The sequence below is a fragment of the Heterodontus francisci genome, chromosome 24, assembly GCF_036365525.1.
Source record: "Heterodontus francisci isolate sHetFra1 chromosome 24, sHetFra1.hap1, whole genome shotgun sequence".
In the NCBI taxonomy this organism is placed as follows: domain Eukaryota; kingdom Metazoa; phylum Chordata; class Chondrichthyes; order Heterodontiformes; family Heterodontidae; genus Heterodontus; species Heterodontus francisci.
Window position 1 is genome coordinate 78,539,674 of NC_090394.1, and position 14,348 is coordinate 78,554,021.

The 14,348-nt window shown below is 53.6% G+C and overlaps 1 protein-coding gene across 2 annotated transcripts in view; it reads right to left on the reverse strand.

Moving 5' to 3' along the window:
• The window catches only part of LOC137383584 (dynein axonemal assembly factor 8), a 106,602-nt gene that overhangs the window by 56,447 nt on the left and 35,807 nt on the right, over positions 1–14,348 (reverse strand). For both annotated transcript variants that reach the window (XM_068056731.1, XM_068056732.1), the window contains exon 10: positions 9,195–9,363. In XM_068056731.1, the coding sequence (XP_067912832.1) occupies positions 9,195–9,363 (169 nt within the window). The remainder of the gene's footprint in view (positions 1–9,194; positions 9,364–14,348) is intronic.

Consider the following 14,348-nt stretch of genomic DNA (forward strand, 5'->3'; position numbering starts at 1 on the left):
GAAGAGGAGTGATGTTCCCTCCGCACCGCACTGCTTGCACTAACTGTGTGGAAGAGGAGTGGTGTTCCCTCCGCACCGCACTGCTTGCACTAACTGTGTGGAAGAGGAGTGGTGTACCCTCCGCACTGCACTGCTTGCACTAACTGTGTGGAAGAGGAGTGGTGTTCCCTCCGCACCGCACTGCTTCCACTAACTGTGTGGAAAAGGAGTGGTGTTCCCTCCGCACTGCGCCGCCTGCACTAACCAGGTGGAAGAGGAGTGGTGTTCCCTCCGCACCGCACTGCTTGCACTACCTGTGTGGAAGAGGAGTGGTGTTCCCTCCGCACTGCACTGCTTGCACTAACTGTGTGGAAGAGGAGTGGTGTTCCCTCCACACTGCGCCGCTTGCACTAACCGTGTGAAAGAGGAGTGGTGTGCCCTCCGCACTGCACTGCTTGCACTAACTGTGTGGAAGAGGAGTGGTGTTCCCTCCACACCGCACTGCCCACACTAACCAGGTGGAAGAGGAGTGGTGTTCCCTCCGCACTGCACTGCCCACACTAACCAGGTGGAAGAGGAATGGTGTTCCCTCCGCACTGCACTGCCCACACTAACCAGGTGGAAGAGGAGTGGTGTTCCCTCCGCACCGCACTGCTTGCACTAACTGTGTGGAAGAGGAGTGGTGTTCCCTCCGCACTGCACTGCTTGCACTAACCAGGTGGAAGAGGAGTGGTGTTCCCTCCGCACTGCACTGCTTGCACTAACTGTGTGGAAGAGGAGTGGTGTTCCCTCCGCTCCGCACTGCTTGCACTAACCATGTGGAAGAGGAGTGGTGTTCCCTCCACACCGCTCTGCTTGCACTAACTGTGTGGAAGAGGAGTGGTGTTCCCTCCGCACCGCACTGCTTGCTCTAACTGTGTGGAAGAGGAGTGGTGTTCCCTCCGCACCGCACTGCTTGCACTAACCGGGTGGAAGAGGAGTGGTGTTCCCTCCACACTGCACTGCTTGCACTAACTGTGTGGAAGAGGAGTGGTGTTCCCTCCACACCGCACTGCTTGCACTAACTGTGTGGAAGAGGAGTGGTGTTCCCTCCACACTGCACTGCTTGCACTAACTGTGTGGAAGAGGAGTGGTGTTCCCTCCGCACCGCACTGCTTGCACTAACTGTGTGGAAGAGGAGTGGTGTTCCCTCTGCATTGCACTGCTTGCACTAACTGTGTGGAAGAGGAGTGGTGTTCCCTCCGCACCGCACTGCTTGCACTAACTGTGTGGAAGAGGAGTGGTGTTCCCTCCGCACCGCACTGCTTGCACTAACCATGTGGAAGAGGAGTGGTGTTCCCTCCGCACCGCACTGTTTGCACTAACTGTGTGGAAGAGGAGTGGTGTTCCCTCCGCACTGCACTGCTTGCAATAACTGTGTGGAAGAGGAGTGGTGTTCCCTCCGCACCGCACTGCTTGCACTAACCATGTGGAAGAGGAGTGGTGTGCCCTCCGCACTGCACTGCTTGCACTAACTGTGTGGAAGAGGAGTGGTGTTCCCTCCACACCGCACTGCCCACACTAACCATGTGGAAGAGGAGTGGTGTTCCCTCTGCATTGCACAGCTTGCACTAAAAATGTGGAAGAGGAGTGCGGTTCCCTCTGCACTGTGCTGCCTGCACTAACTGTGTGGTAGAGGAGTGGTGTTCCCTCCACACCGCACTGCCCACACTAACCAGGTGGAAGAGGAGTGGTGTTCCCTCCGCACTGCACTGCCCACACTAACCAGGTGGAAGAGGAATGGTTTCCCTCCACACTGCACTGCTTGCACTAACTGTGTGGAAGAGGAGTGGTGTTCCCTCCGCACTGCACTGCTTGCACTAACTGTGTGGAAGAGGAGTGGTGTTCCCTCCGCACCACACTGCTTGCACTAACCATGTGGAAGAGGAGTGGTGTTCCCTCCGCACCGCACTGCTTGCACTAACTGTGTGGAAGAGGAGTGGTGTTCCCACCACACCGCACTGCTTGCACTAACTGTGTGGAAGAGGAGTGGTGTTCCCTCCGCACCGCACTGCTTGCACTAACTGTGTGGAAGAGGAGTGGTGTTCCCACCACACCGCACTGCTTGCACTAACTGTGTGGAAGAGGAGTGGTGTTCCCTCCGCACCGCACTGCTTGCACTAACTGTGTGGAAGAGGAGTGGTGTTCCCTCCGCACCGCACTGCTTGCACTAACTGTGTGGAAGAGGAGTGGTGTTCCCTCCGCACCGCACTGCTTGCACTAACTGTGTGGAAGAGGAGTGGTGTTCCCTCCGCACCGCACTGCTTGCACTAACCGTGTGGAAGAGGAGTGGTGTTCCCTCCGCACCGCACTGCTTGCACTAACCGTGTGGAAGAGGAGTGGTGTTCCCTCCGCACCGCACTGCTTGCACTAACTGTGTGGAAGAGGAGTGGTGTTCCCTCCGCACCGCACTGCTTGCACTAACTGTGTGGAAAAGGAGTGGTGTTCCCTCCGCACCGCACTGCTTGCACTAACTGTGTGGAAGAGGAGTGGTGTTCCCTACGCACTGCACTGCTTGCACTAACCACGTGGAAGAGGAGTGGTGTTCCCTCCGCACCGCACTGCCCACACTAACTGTGTGGAAGAGGAGTGGTGTTCCCTCCGCACCGCACTGCTTGCACTAACTGTGTGGAAGAGGAGTGGTGTTCCCTCCGCACCGCACTGCTTGCACTAACCATGTGGAAGAGGAGTGGTGTTCCCTCCGCACCGCACTGCTTGCACTAACTGTGTGGAAGAGGAGTGGTGTTCCCTCCGCACGGCACTGCTTGCACTAACTGTGTGGAAGAGGAGTGGTGTTCCCTCTGCACTGCACTGCCCCCACTAACTGTGTGGAAGAGGAGTGGTGTTCCCTCCGCACCGCACTGCTTGCACTAACCATGTGGAAGAGGAGTGATGTTCCCTCCGCACCGCACTGCTTGCACTAACTGTGTGGAAGAGGAGTGGTGTTCCCTCCGCACGGCACTGCTTGCACTAACTGTGTGGAAGAGGAGTGGTGTTCCCTCCGCACCGCACTGCTTGCACTAACTGTGTGGAAGAGGAGTGGTGTTCCCTCCACACCGCACTGCTTGCACTAACTGTGTGGAAGAGGAGTGGTGCTCCCTCCGCACCGCACTGCTTGCTCTAATTGTTTGGAAGAGGAGTGGTGTTCCCTCCGCACCGCACTGCTTGCACTAACCGGGTGGAAGAGGAGTGGTGTTCCCTCCACACCGCACTGCTTGCACTAACTGTGTGGAAGAGGAGTGGTGTTCCCTCCACACTGCACTGCTTGCACTAACTGTGTGGAAGAGGAGTGGTGTTCCCTCCGCACCGCACTGCTTGCACTAACTGTGTGGAAGAGGAGTGGTGTTCCCTCCGCACCGCACTGCTTGCACTAACTGTGTGGAAGAGGAGTGGTGTTCCCTCCGCACCGCACTGCTTGCACTAACTGTGTGGAAGAGGAGTGGTGTTCCCTCCGCACCGCACTGCTTGCACTAACCATGTGGAAGAGGAGTGGTGTTCCCTCCGCACCGCACTGCTTGCACTAACTGTGTGGAAGAGGAGTGGTGTTCCCTCCGCACTGCACTGCTTGCACTAACTGTGTGGAAGAGGAGTGGTGTTCCCACCACACCGCACTGCCCACACTAACCATGTGAAAGAGGAGTGGTGTTCCCTCTGCATTGCACAGCTTGCACTAAAAATGTGGAAGAGGAGTGCGGTTCCCTCTGCACTGTGCTGCCTGCACTAACTGTGTGGAAGAGGAGTGGTGTTCCCTCCACACCGCACTGCCCACACTAACCAGGTGGAAGAGGAGTGGTGTTCCCTCCGCACTGCACTGCCCACACTAACCAGGTGGAAGAAGAATGGTTTCCCTCCACACTGCACTGCTTGCACTAACTGTGTGGAAGAGGAGTGGTGTTCCCTCCGCACTGCACTGCTTGCACTAACTGTGTGGAAGAGGAGAGGTGTTCCCTCCGCACCGCACTGCTTGCACTAACCGGGTGGAAGAGGAGTGGTGTTCCCTCCGCACTGCACTGCTTGCACTAACTGTGTGGAAGAGGAGTGGTGTTCCCTCCGCTCCGCACTGCTTGCACTAACCATGTGGAAGAGGAGTGGTGTTCCCTCCACACCGCACTGCTTGCACTAACTGTGTGGAAGAGGAGTGGTGTTCCCTCCGCACCGCACTGCTTGCACTAACTGTGTGGAAGAGGAGTGGTGTTCCCTCCGCACCGCACTGCTTGCACTAACTGTGTGGAAGAGGAGTGGTGTTCCCTCCGCACCGCACTGCTTGCACTAACCATGTGGAAGAGGAGTGGTGTTCCCTCCGCACCGCACTGCTTGCACTAACTGTGTGGAAGAGGAGTGGTGTTCCCTCCGCACTGCACTGCTTGCACTAACCGTGTGGAAGAGGAGTGGTGTTCCCACCACACCGCACTGCCCACACTAACCATGTGAAAGAGGAGTGGTGTTCCCTCTGCATTGCACAGCTTGCACTAAAAATGTGGAAGAGGAGTGCGGTTCCCTCTGCACTGTGCTGCCTGCACTAACTGTGTGGAAGAGGAGTGGTGTTCCCTCCACACCGCACTGCCCACACTAACCAGGTGGAAGAGGAGTGGTGTTCCCTCCGCACTGCACTGCCCACACTAACCAGGTGGAAGAGGAATGGTTTCCCTCCACACTGCACTGCTTGCACTAACTGTGTGGAAGAGGAGTGGTGTTCCCTCCGCACTGCACTGCTTGCACTAACTGTGTGGAAGAGGAGTGGTGTTCCCTCCGCACCACACTGCTTGCACTAACCATGTGGAAGAGGAATGGTGTTCCCTCCACAACGCACTGCTTGCACTAACCATGTGGAAGAGGAGTGGTGTTCCCTCCACACCGCACTGCTTGCACTAACCATGTGGAAGAGGAGTGGTGTTCCCTCCACAACGCACTGCTTGCACTAACCAGGTGGAAGAGGAGTGGTGTTCCCTCCGCACCGCACTGCTTGCTCTAACTGTGTGGAAGAGGAGTGGTGTTCCCTCCGCACCGCACTGCTTGCACTAACCGGGTGGAAGAGGAGTGGTGTTCCCTCCGCACTGCACTGCTTGCACTAACTGTGTGGAAGAGGAGTGGTGTTCCCTCCGCTCCGCACTGCTTGCACTAACCATGTGGAAGAGGAGTGGTGTTCCCTCCACACCGCACTGCTTGCACTAACTGTGTGGAAGAGGAGTGGTGTTCCCTCCGCACCGCACTGCTTGCTCTAACTGTGTGGAAGAGAAGTGGTGTTCCCTCCGCACCGCACTGCTTGCACTAACTGTGTGGAAGAGGAGTGGTGTTCCCTCCACACTGCACTGCTTGCACTAACTGTGTGGAAGAGGAGTGGTGTTCCCTCCGCACCGCACTGCTTGCACTAACTGTGTGGAAGAGGAGTGGTGTTCCCTCCGCACCGCACTGCTTGCACTAACTGTGTGGAAGAGGAGTGGTGTTCCCTCCGCACCGCACCGCACTGCTTGCACTAACTGTATGGAAGAGGAGTGGTGTTCCCACCGCACCGCACTGCTTGCACTAACCATGTGGAAGAGGAGTGGTGTTCCCTCCGCACCGCACTGCTTGCACTAACTGTGTGGAAGAGGAGTGGTGTTCCCTCCGCACCGCACTGCTTGCACTAACTGTGTGGAAAAGGAGTGGTGTTCCCTCCGCACCGCACTGCTTGCACTAACTGTGTGGAAGAGGAGTGGTGTTCCCTCCGCACTGCACTGCTTGCACTAACCACGTGGAAGAGGAGTGGTGTTCCCTCCGCACTGCACTGCCCACACTAACTGTGTGGAAGAGGAGTGGTGTTCCCTCCGCACCGCACTGCTTGCACTAACCATGTGGAAGAGGAGTGGTGTTCCCTCCGCACCGCACTGCTTGCACTAACTGTGTGGAAGAGGAGTGGTGTTCCCTCCGCACCGCACTGCTTGCACTAACTGTGTGGAAAAGGAGTGGTGTTCCCTCCGCTCCGCACTGCTTGCACTAACTGTGTGGAAGAGGAGTGGTGTTCCCTCCGCACTGCACTGCTTGCACTAACCACGTGGAAGAGGAGTGGTGTTCCTTCCGCACTGCACTGCCCACACTAACTGTGTGGAAGAGGAGTGGTGTTCCCTCCGCACCGCACTGCTTGCACTAACTGTGTGGAAGAGGAGTGGTGTTCCCTCCGCACTGCACTGCTTGCACTAACTGTGTGGAAGAGGGGTGGTGTTCCCTCCGCACCGCACTGCTTGCACTAACTGTGTGGAAGAGGAGTGGTGTTCCCTCCGCACCGCACTGCTTGCACTAACCATGTGGAAGAGGAGTGGTGTTCCCTCCGCACCGCACTATTTGCACTAACTGTGTGCAAGAGGAGTGGTGTTCCCTCCGCACCGCACTGCTTGCACTAACTGTGTGGAAGAGGAGTGGTGTTCCCTCCGCACTGCACTGCTTGCACTAACTGTGTGGAAGAGGAGTGGTGTTCCCTCCGCACTGCACTGCTTGCACTAACTGTGTGGAAGAGGAGTGGTGTTCCCACCGCACCGCACTGCTTGCACTAACCATGTGAAAGAGGAGTGGTGTTCCCTCTGCATTGCACATCTTGCACTAAAAATGTGGAAGAGGAGTGCGGTTCCCTCTGCACTGTGCTGTCTGCACTAACTGTGTGGAAGAGGAGTGGTGTTCCCTCCACACCGCACTGCCCACACTAACCAGGTGGAAGAGGAGTGGTGTTCCCTCCGCACTGCACTGCCCACACTAACCAGGTGGAAGAGGAATGGTTTCCCTCCACACTGCACTGCTTGCACTAACCATGTGGAAGAGGAATGGTGTTCCCTCCACAACGCACTGCTTGCACTAACTGTGTGGAAGAGGAGTGGTGTTCCCTCCACACCGCACTGCCCACACTAACCAGGTGGAAGAGGAGTGGTGTTCCCTCCGCACTGCACTGCCCACACTAACCAGGTGGAAGAGGAATGGTTTCCCTCCACACTGCACTGCTTGCACTAACCATGTGGAAGAGGAATGGTGTTCCCTCCACAACGCACTGCTTGCACTAACTGTGTGGAAGAGGAGTGGTGTTCCCTCCGCACCGCACTGCTTGCTCTAACTGTGTGGAAGAGGAGTGGTGTTCCCTCCACACTGCACTGCTTGCACTAACTGTGTGGAAGAGGAGTGGTGTTCCCTCCGCACCGCACTGCTTGCACTAACCGGGTGGAAGAGGAGTGGTGTTCCCTCCGCACTGCACTGCTTGCACTAACTGTGTGGAAGAGGAGTGGTGTTCCCTCCGCTCCGCACTGCTTGCACTAACCATGTGTAAGAGGAGTGGTGTTCCCTCCACACCGCACTGCTTGCACTAACTGTGTGGAAGAGGAGTGGTGTTCCCTCCGCACCGCACTGCTTGCTCTAACTGTGTGGAAGAGAAGTGGTGTTCCCTCCGCACCGCACTGCTCGCACTAACCGGGTGGAAGAGGAGTGGTGTTCCCTCCACACTGCACTGCTTGCACTAACTGTGTGGAAGAGGAGTGGTGTTCCCTACGCACCGCACTGCTTGCACTAACTGTGTGGAAGAGGAGTGGTGTTCCCTCCGCACCGCACTGCTTGCACTAACTGTGTGGAAGAGGAGTGGTGTTCCCACTGCACCGTACTGCCTGCACTAACTGTGTGGAAGAGGAGTGGTGTTCCCTCCGCACCGCACTGCTTGCACTAACCATGTGGAAGAGGAGTGGTGTTCCCTCCGCACCGCACTGCTTGCACTAACTGTGTGGAAGAGGAGTGGTGTTCCCTCCGCACCGCACTGCTTGCACTAACTGTGTGGAAAAGGAGTGGTGTTCCCTCCGCACCGCACTGCTTGAACTAACTGTGTGGAAGAGGAGTGGTGTTCCCTCCGCACTGCACTGCTTGCACTAACCACGTGGAAGAGGAGTGGTGTTCCTTCCGCACTGCACTGCCCACACTAACTGTGTGGAAGAGGAGTGGTGTTCCCTCCGCACCGCACTGCTTGCACTAACTGTGTGGAAGAGGAGTGGTGTTCCCTCCGCACCGCACTGCTTGCACTAACTGTGTGGAAGAGGAGTGGTGTTCCCTCCGCACCGCACTGCTTGCGCTAACCATGTGGAAGAGGAGTGGTGTTCCCTCCGCACCGCACTGCTTGCACTAACTGTGTGGAAGAGGAGTGGTGTTCCCTCCGCACCGCACTGCTTGCACTAACTGTGTGGAAGAGGAGTGGTGTTCCCTCCGCACTGCACTGCTTGCACTAACTGTGTGGAAGAGGAGTGGTGTTCCCTCCGCACTGCACTGCTTGCACTAACAGTGTGGAAGAGGAGTGGTGTTCCCTCCGCACCGCACTGCTTGCACTAACTGTGTGGAAGAGGAGTGGTGTTCCCTCCGCACTGCACTGCTTGCACTAACTGTGTGGAAGAGGAGTGGTGTTCCCTCCGCACCGCACTGCTTGCACTAACTGTGTGTAAGAGGAGTGGTGTTCCCTCCGCACCGCACTGCTTGCACTAACCACGGGGAAGAGGAGTGGTGTTCCCTCCGCACTGCACTGCTTGCACTAACCGTGTGGAAGAGGAGTGGTGTTCCCTCTGCACCGCACTGCTTGCACTAACTGTGTGGAAGAGGAGTGGTGTTCCCTCCGCACCGCACTGCTTGCACTAACTGTGTGGAAGAGGAGTGGTGTTCCCTCCGCACTGCACTGCTTGCACTAACTGTGTGGAAGAGGAGTGGTGTTCCCTCTGCACCGCACTGCTTGCACTAACTGTGTGGAAGAGGAGTGGTGTTCCCTCTGCACCGCACTGCTTGCACTAACTGTGTGGAAGAGGAGTGGTGTTCCCTCCGCACTGCACTGCTTGCACTAACTGTGTGGAAGAGGAGTGCTGTTCCCTCTGCACCGCACTGCTTGCACTAACTGTGTGGAAGAGGAGTGGTGTTCCCTCTGCACCGCACTGCTTGCACTAACTGTGTGGAACAGGAGTGGTGTTCCCTCCGCACTGCACTGCTTGCACTAACCGTGTGGAAGAGGAGTGGTGTTCCCTCCGCACTGCACTGCTTGCACTAACTGTGTGGAAGAGGAGTGGTGTTCCCTCCGCACCGCACTGCTTGCACTAACTGTGTGGAAGAGGAGTGGTGTTCCCTCCGCACCGCACTGCTTGCACTAACAGTGTGGAAGAGGAGTGGTGTTCCCTCCGCACCGCACTGCTTGCACTAACCGTGTGGAAAAGGAGTGGTGTTCCCTCAGCACAGCGTTGCTTTCCCGTTACGGATCTCAGGGGCTTCAGGCTGTGCAGCTGCCTGTGCAGCCGCTGCCGGCTCTGCTGCTCCTTCCTGCAACGCTCTCTCTGCTGTTGGTCATTTGGCTCCAGACTGCGACATGGGTTACTGTTTCAAAATAAAATTAAAGGATTTTACAATAAGCATGAAAATAATTTCATCAAATTTACTGAATAATAACAGTCATACCTCTATCACAAATTGCTGGGAAAGGAGATGCTATCAGGAATTCATCTCGCTGAAGGTTGTTGTTAGAACATTAGATTACTTGTCATAAATATAGGCTTTTCCTTCTTGGAACAAAGTTCCACCTCCATAAATTATCATGGTGTGACAGAAAAATATTGATGGATGCTTGCCCTTTAAAAAGTTAACACACAGAGTGGTGATTTGATCTCCCCCCAGTCGTCTGGATATACAGCCTCCTTCAATGCCAGGCCTCAAATCTTTGGGGAGATAATACTGACATAATAAGAGTGCTAAACAGGAAGCAATCTCTACCCTGTTACACCTGCATTTAGGGCGAGGACACTGTAGTGATGGACAGCTGACCATCAGTCATTGTCGAGACTCACACAAGAATGGCCTATTTACTGAGATACCAGAGGACACCTGAAAGCCACTGACCTGAACACCAACTAGTCACTTAGAAGGTTATACATGTGATGCATTAAATACAGATATAATAGCTTGCACTTATACTGCACTTTAGTGCAGAATCAAGAAGATCACCCCCCTCTAGCCTAAATCAGGGGAAACGATCATGGACCAACACACGCAAATGGACCGCTGGGTGGAGCACTACCTAGAACTGCACTCCAGGGAAAATATCACTGATACTGCCCTCAATGCAGCCAAGTCTCTGCCAGTCATAGATGAGCTGGACGAATAGCCAACAAAATTGGAACTCAGTGATGCCATTGATTCTCTAGCCAGTGGAAAAGCCCCTGGAAAGTACGGCATTAACCCTGAAATAATCAAGAGTGCCAAGGCTGCTATACTCTCAGCATTCCGTGAACTGCTTTGCCTGTGCTGGGATGAGGGAGCAGTACCACAGGACATGCACGATGCCCATATCATCACCCTGTGTCATCAACAGTGACATCAAGCAGCACTTGCTTAGCAATAACCTGCTCAGTGACGCTCAGTTTGGGTTCTGCCAGGGCCACTCAGCTCCTGACCTCATTACAGCCTTGGTCCAAACATGGACAAAAGACCTTAACTCAAGAGGTGAGGTGAGGTGAGAGTGACTGCCCTTGACATCAAGGCAGCATTTGACCAAGTATGGCATCAAGGAGCCCTAGCAAAACTGAGGTCATTGGGAATCAGGGGGAAAACCCTCCACTGGTTGGAGTCATACCTAGCACAAAGGAAGATGGTTGTGGTTGTTGGGGGTCAAGCATCTCAGCTCCAGGACATCACTGCAGGAGTTCCTCAGGGTAGTGTCCAAGGCCCAACCATCTTCAGCTGTTTCATCAATGACCTTCCTTCAATCATAAGGTCAGAAGTGGGGATGTTCACTGATGATTGCACAAGGTTCAGCACAATTCGTGACTCCTCAGATACTGATGCAGTCCATGTAGAAATGCAGCAAGACTTGGACAATATCCAGGCTTGGGCTGATAAGTGCCAAGCAATGACCATCTCCAACAAGAGAGAATCTAACCATCTCCCCTTGACATTCAATGGCATTACCATCGCTGAATCCCCCACTATCAACATCCTAGGGGTTACCATTGACTAGAAACTGAACTGGAGTAGCCATATAACTACCGTGGCTGCAAGAACAGGTCAGAGGCTAGGAATCCTGAGGCAAGTAACTCACCTCCTCACTCCCCAAAGCCTGTCCACCATCTACAAGGCACAAGTCAGGAGTGTGATGGAATACTCTCCACTTGCTTGGATGGGTGCAGCTCCAACAACACTCAAGAAGCTCAACACCATCCAGGACAAAGCAGCCCGCTTGATTGGCACTCCACCTACAAACATTCACTCCCTCCACCACCGACGCACAGTGGCAGCAGTGTGTACCATCTACAAGATGCACTGCAGCAATGCACCAAGGCTCCTTCAACAGCACCTTCCAAACCCGTGACCTCTACCAACTAGAAGGACAAGGGCAGCAAATGCATGGGAACACAACCACCTGCAAGTTCCACTCCAAGTCACACACCATCCTGACGTGGAACAATGTCGCCGTTCCTTCACTGTCGCTGGGTCAAAATCCTGGAACTCCCTTCCTAACAGCACTGTGGGTGTACCTACCCCACATGGACTGCAGCAGTTCAAGAAGGCAGCTCACCACCACCTTCTCAAGGGCAATTAGGGATGGGTAATAAATGCTGGCCTGGCCAGCGACGCCCATATCCCATGAATGAGTAAAAAAAAAACCTCTATAAGAACAAGGGTGACCGTGGTGACTGCAACAACTACCGTGGAATCTCCCTGCTCAGCATAGTGGGAAAAGTCTTCGCTCGAGTCATTTTAAACAGACTCCAGAAGCTGGCTGAGCCTGTCTACCCTGAGGCACAGTGTGGCTTTCGAGCCAAGAGATCCACCATTGACATGCTCTTCTCCCTTCGCCAGCTACAGGAGAAATGCCGCGAACAACAGATGCCCCTCTACGTTGCTTTCATAGATCTCACCAAGGCCTTTGACCTCGTCAGCATGGCGGACAGCCATAAAGGCGGGGCTAAAGAGTGGTGAATCGAAGAGACTTAGCAGTTCGCAGGAAAAACAATGTGCAAGGAGAGAGCCAACTAACCAATTTTATCTGCAGCGCCTGTGGAAGAGTCTGTCACTCTAGAATTGGCCTTTATAGCCACTCCAGGCGCTGCTTCACAAACCACTGACCACCTCTAGGCGCTTACCCATTGTCTCTCGAGCCAAGGAGACCAAAGACAAGACGAATGCAGAATACCAGTGGTGCAGTGGTTAGCACCGCAGCCTCACAGCTCCAGCGACCCGGGTTCAATTCTGGGTACTGCCTGTGTGGAGTTTGCAAGTTCTCCCTGTGTCTGCATGGGTTTCCTCCGGGTGCTCCGGTTTCCTCCCACATGCCAAAGACTTGCAGGTTGATAGGTTAATTGGCCATTATAAATTACCCCTAGTATAGGTAGGTGGTAGGGAAATATAGGGACAAGTGGGGATGTGGTAGGAATATGGGATTAGTGTAGGATTAGTATAAAAATGGGTGGTTGATGGTCGGCACAGACTCGGTGGGCCGAAGGGCCTGTTTCAGTGCTGTATCTCTAAAAAAAATAACATAACTTAATTGAATAGAATCATAGAATGGCACAGAAGGAGGGATCACATCCTTCCTAAAGTGTACTGCCCTGAATTGGACACAATACTTCAGATGAGGCCAAACCAGTGTTTTATAAAGGTTCAGCATAACTTTCTTGCTTTTTTACTCTATGCCTCTAAAGCCCAGGATCCTATATAAAAACAGAAAATGATGGAAATACTCAGCAGGTCTTATTTCAGATTTCCAGTATCTGCAGTATTTTGCATTTGTACCAGGATCCCTTATGCCTTATTAACTGCTTTCTCAACCTGCCCTGCCATCTTCAATGATTTGTGCACATATATCCACTTGTCCCCCTGCTCCTGCACCCCCTTTAGAATTGTATCCTTTATATTATGTTGCTTCTCCTCATTCTTCCTACCAAAATGTATCACTTCACACATTTCTGCATGAAATTTCATCAGCCACTTGTCTGCCCGTTTCACCACCCTGTCTCTGCTCTCTTAAAGACTCGTAGTATCCTCACAGTTCACAATACTTCCAAGTTTTGAGTCAAATGCAAATTTTGAAATTATGCCCTGTACACCCAATTCTAGGTCATTGATATAGATCACGAAATGTAGGGGTCCCAACACTGGCCCCTGAGGAACCCCACGATACACCTTCCTCCAGTCCGAGAAACAACTACTCATCTCAACTCTCTGCTTCCTGTGACTCAGCCAACTTCGCAGCCATGCTGCTTCTGTCCCTTTTATTCAACTTTGCTGACAAACCTGTAATGTTGCACTTTATCAAATACCTTTTGGGTGTCTATGTACACCACATCAACCGTATTACCTTCATCACAAGCCTCAAATCAAGTTAGTTAAACATAATTTGCCCTTAACAAATCCGTGCTGGCTTTCCTTAATTAATCCACATCCAAGTGACTGTTACTTTTGTCCAGGATCATCATTTCTAAAAGCTTTCCCACCGCCAAGGTTAAACTGACTGGCCTGTAGTTGCTGGGCTTGTCCTTACACCCTTTTTGGACAACAGTATAACATCAAGGATTAGGGGACACAGATTGAAGGTTTTGAGCAAGAGATGTAGGGAGAATGTGAGGAAGAGCTTTTTTATGCAGCAGGTGGTAATGACCTGGAACTCACTGCCCACAGGTTGGAGGAAGCGGAGACAATCAATGACTTCAAAAGGAAATTGGATGGCCACTTGAAGGAAATAGACTTGCAGGGCTATGGGGATCAGCAGGGGATTGGAACTGACTGAATAGCCCTGTGGAGAGGCGGCAAGGACTCGATGGACCATTTGGCCTCCTTCTGTGCTGTAAATGACTCTATATGCAATTCTCCAGTCCTCCGGCACTACCTCTGTATCTAAGGAGGATTGGAAGATTATAGCCAATGCCACTGCAATTTCCACCTTTACTTCCCTCTGTATCCTTGGATGCATTCCATCTAGTCCTGGTGACTTATGAACTTTAAGTACAGCCAGCCTTTCTAACACCTACTGCAGCTACTGGCTGCCCACATTACAGAGCTGGAGCTGCGGGTGGATTCACTGTGGAGCATCCGCGATGCTGAGGACATAGCGGATAGCACGTTTAGTGAGGTGGTCACACCGCAGGTAACGGCTGCACAGGCAGAAAAGGGATGGGTGACCACCAGACGGAGTAGTAGGCGCAGGCAGGTAGTGCAGGAGTCCCCTGTGGCCATCCCCCTCTGAAACAGATATACCGCTTTGGATACTATTGGGGGGATGACCTCCCGGGGGAAAGCAGCAACAGCCAAGTTTGTGGCACCACGGAGGGCTCTGCTGCACAGCAGGGGAGGAAAAGGGGTGGAAGAGC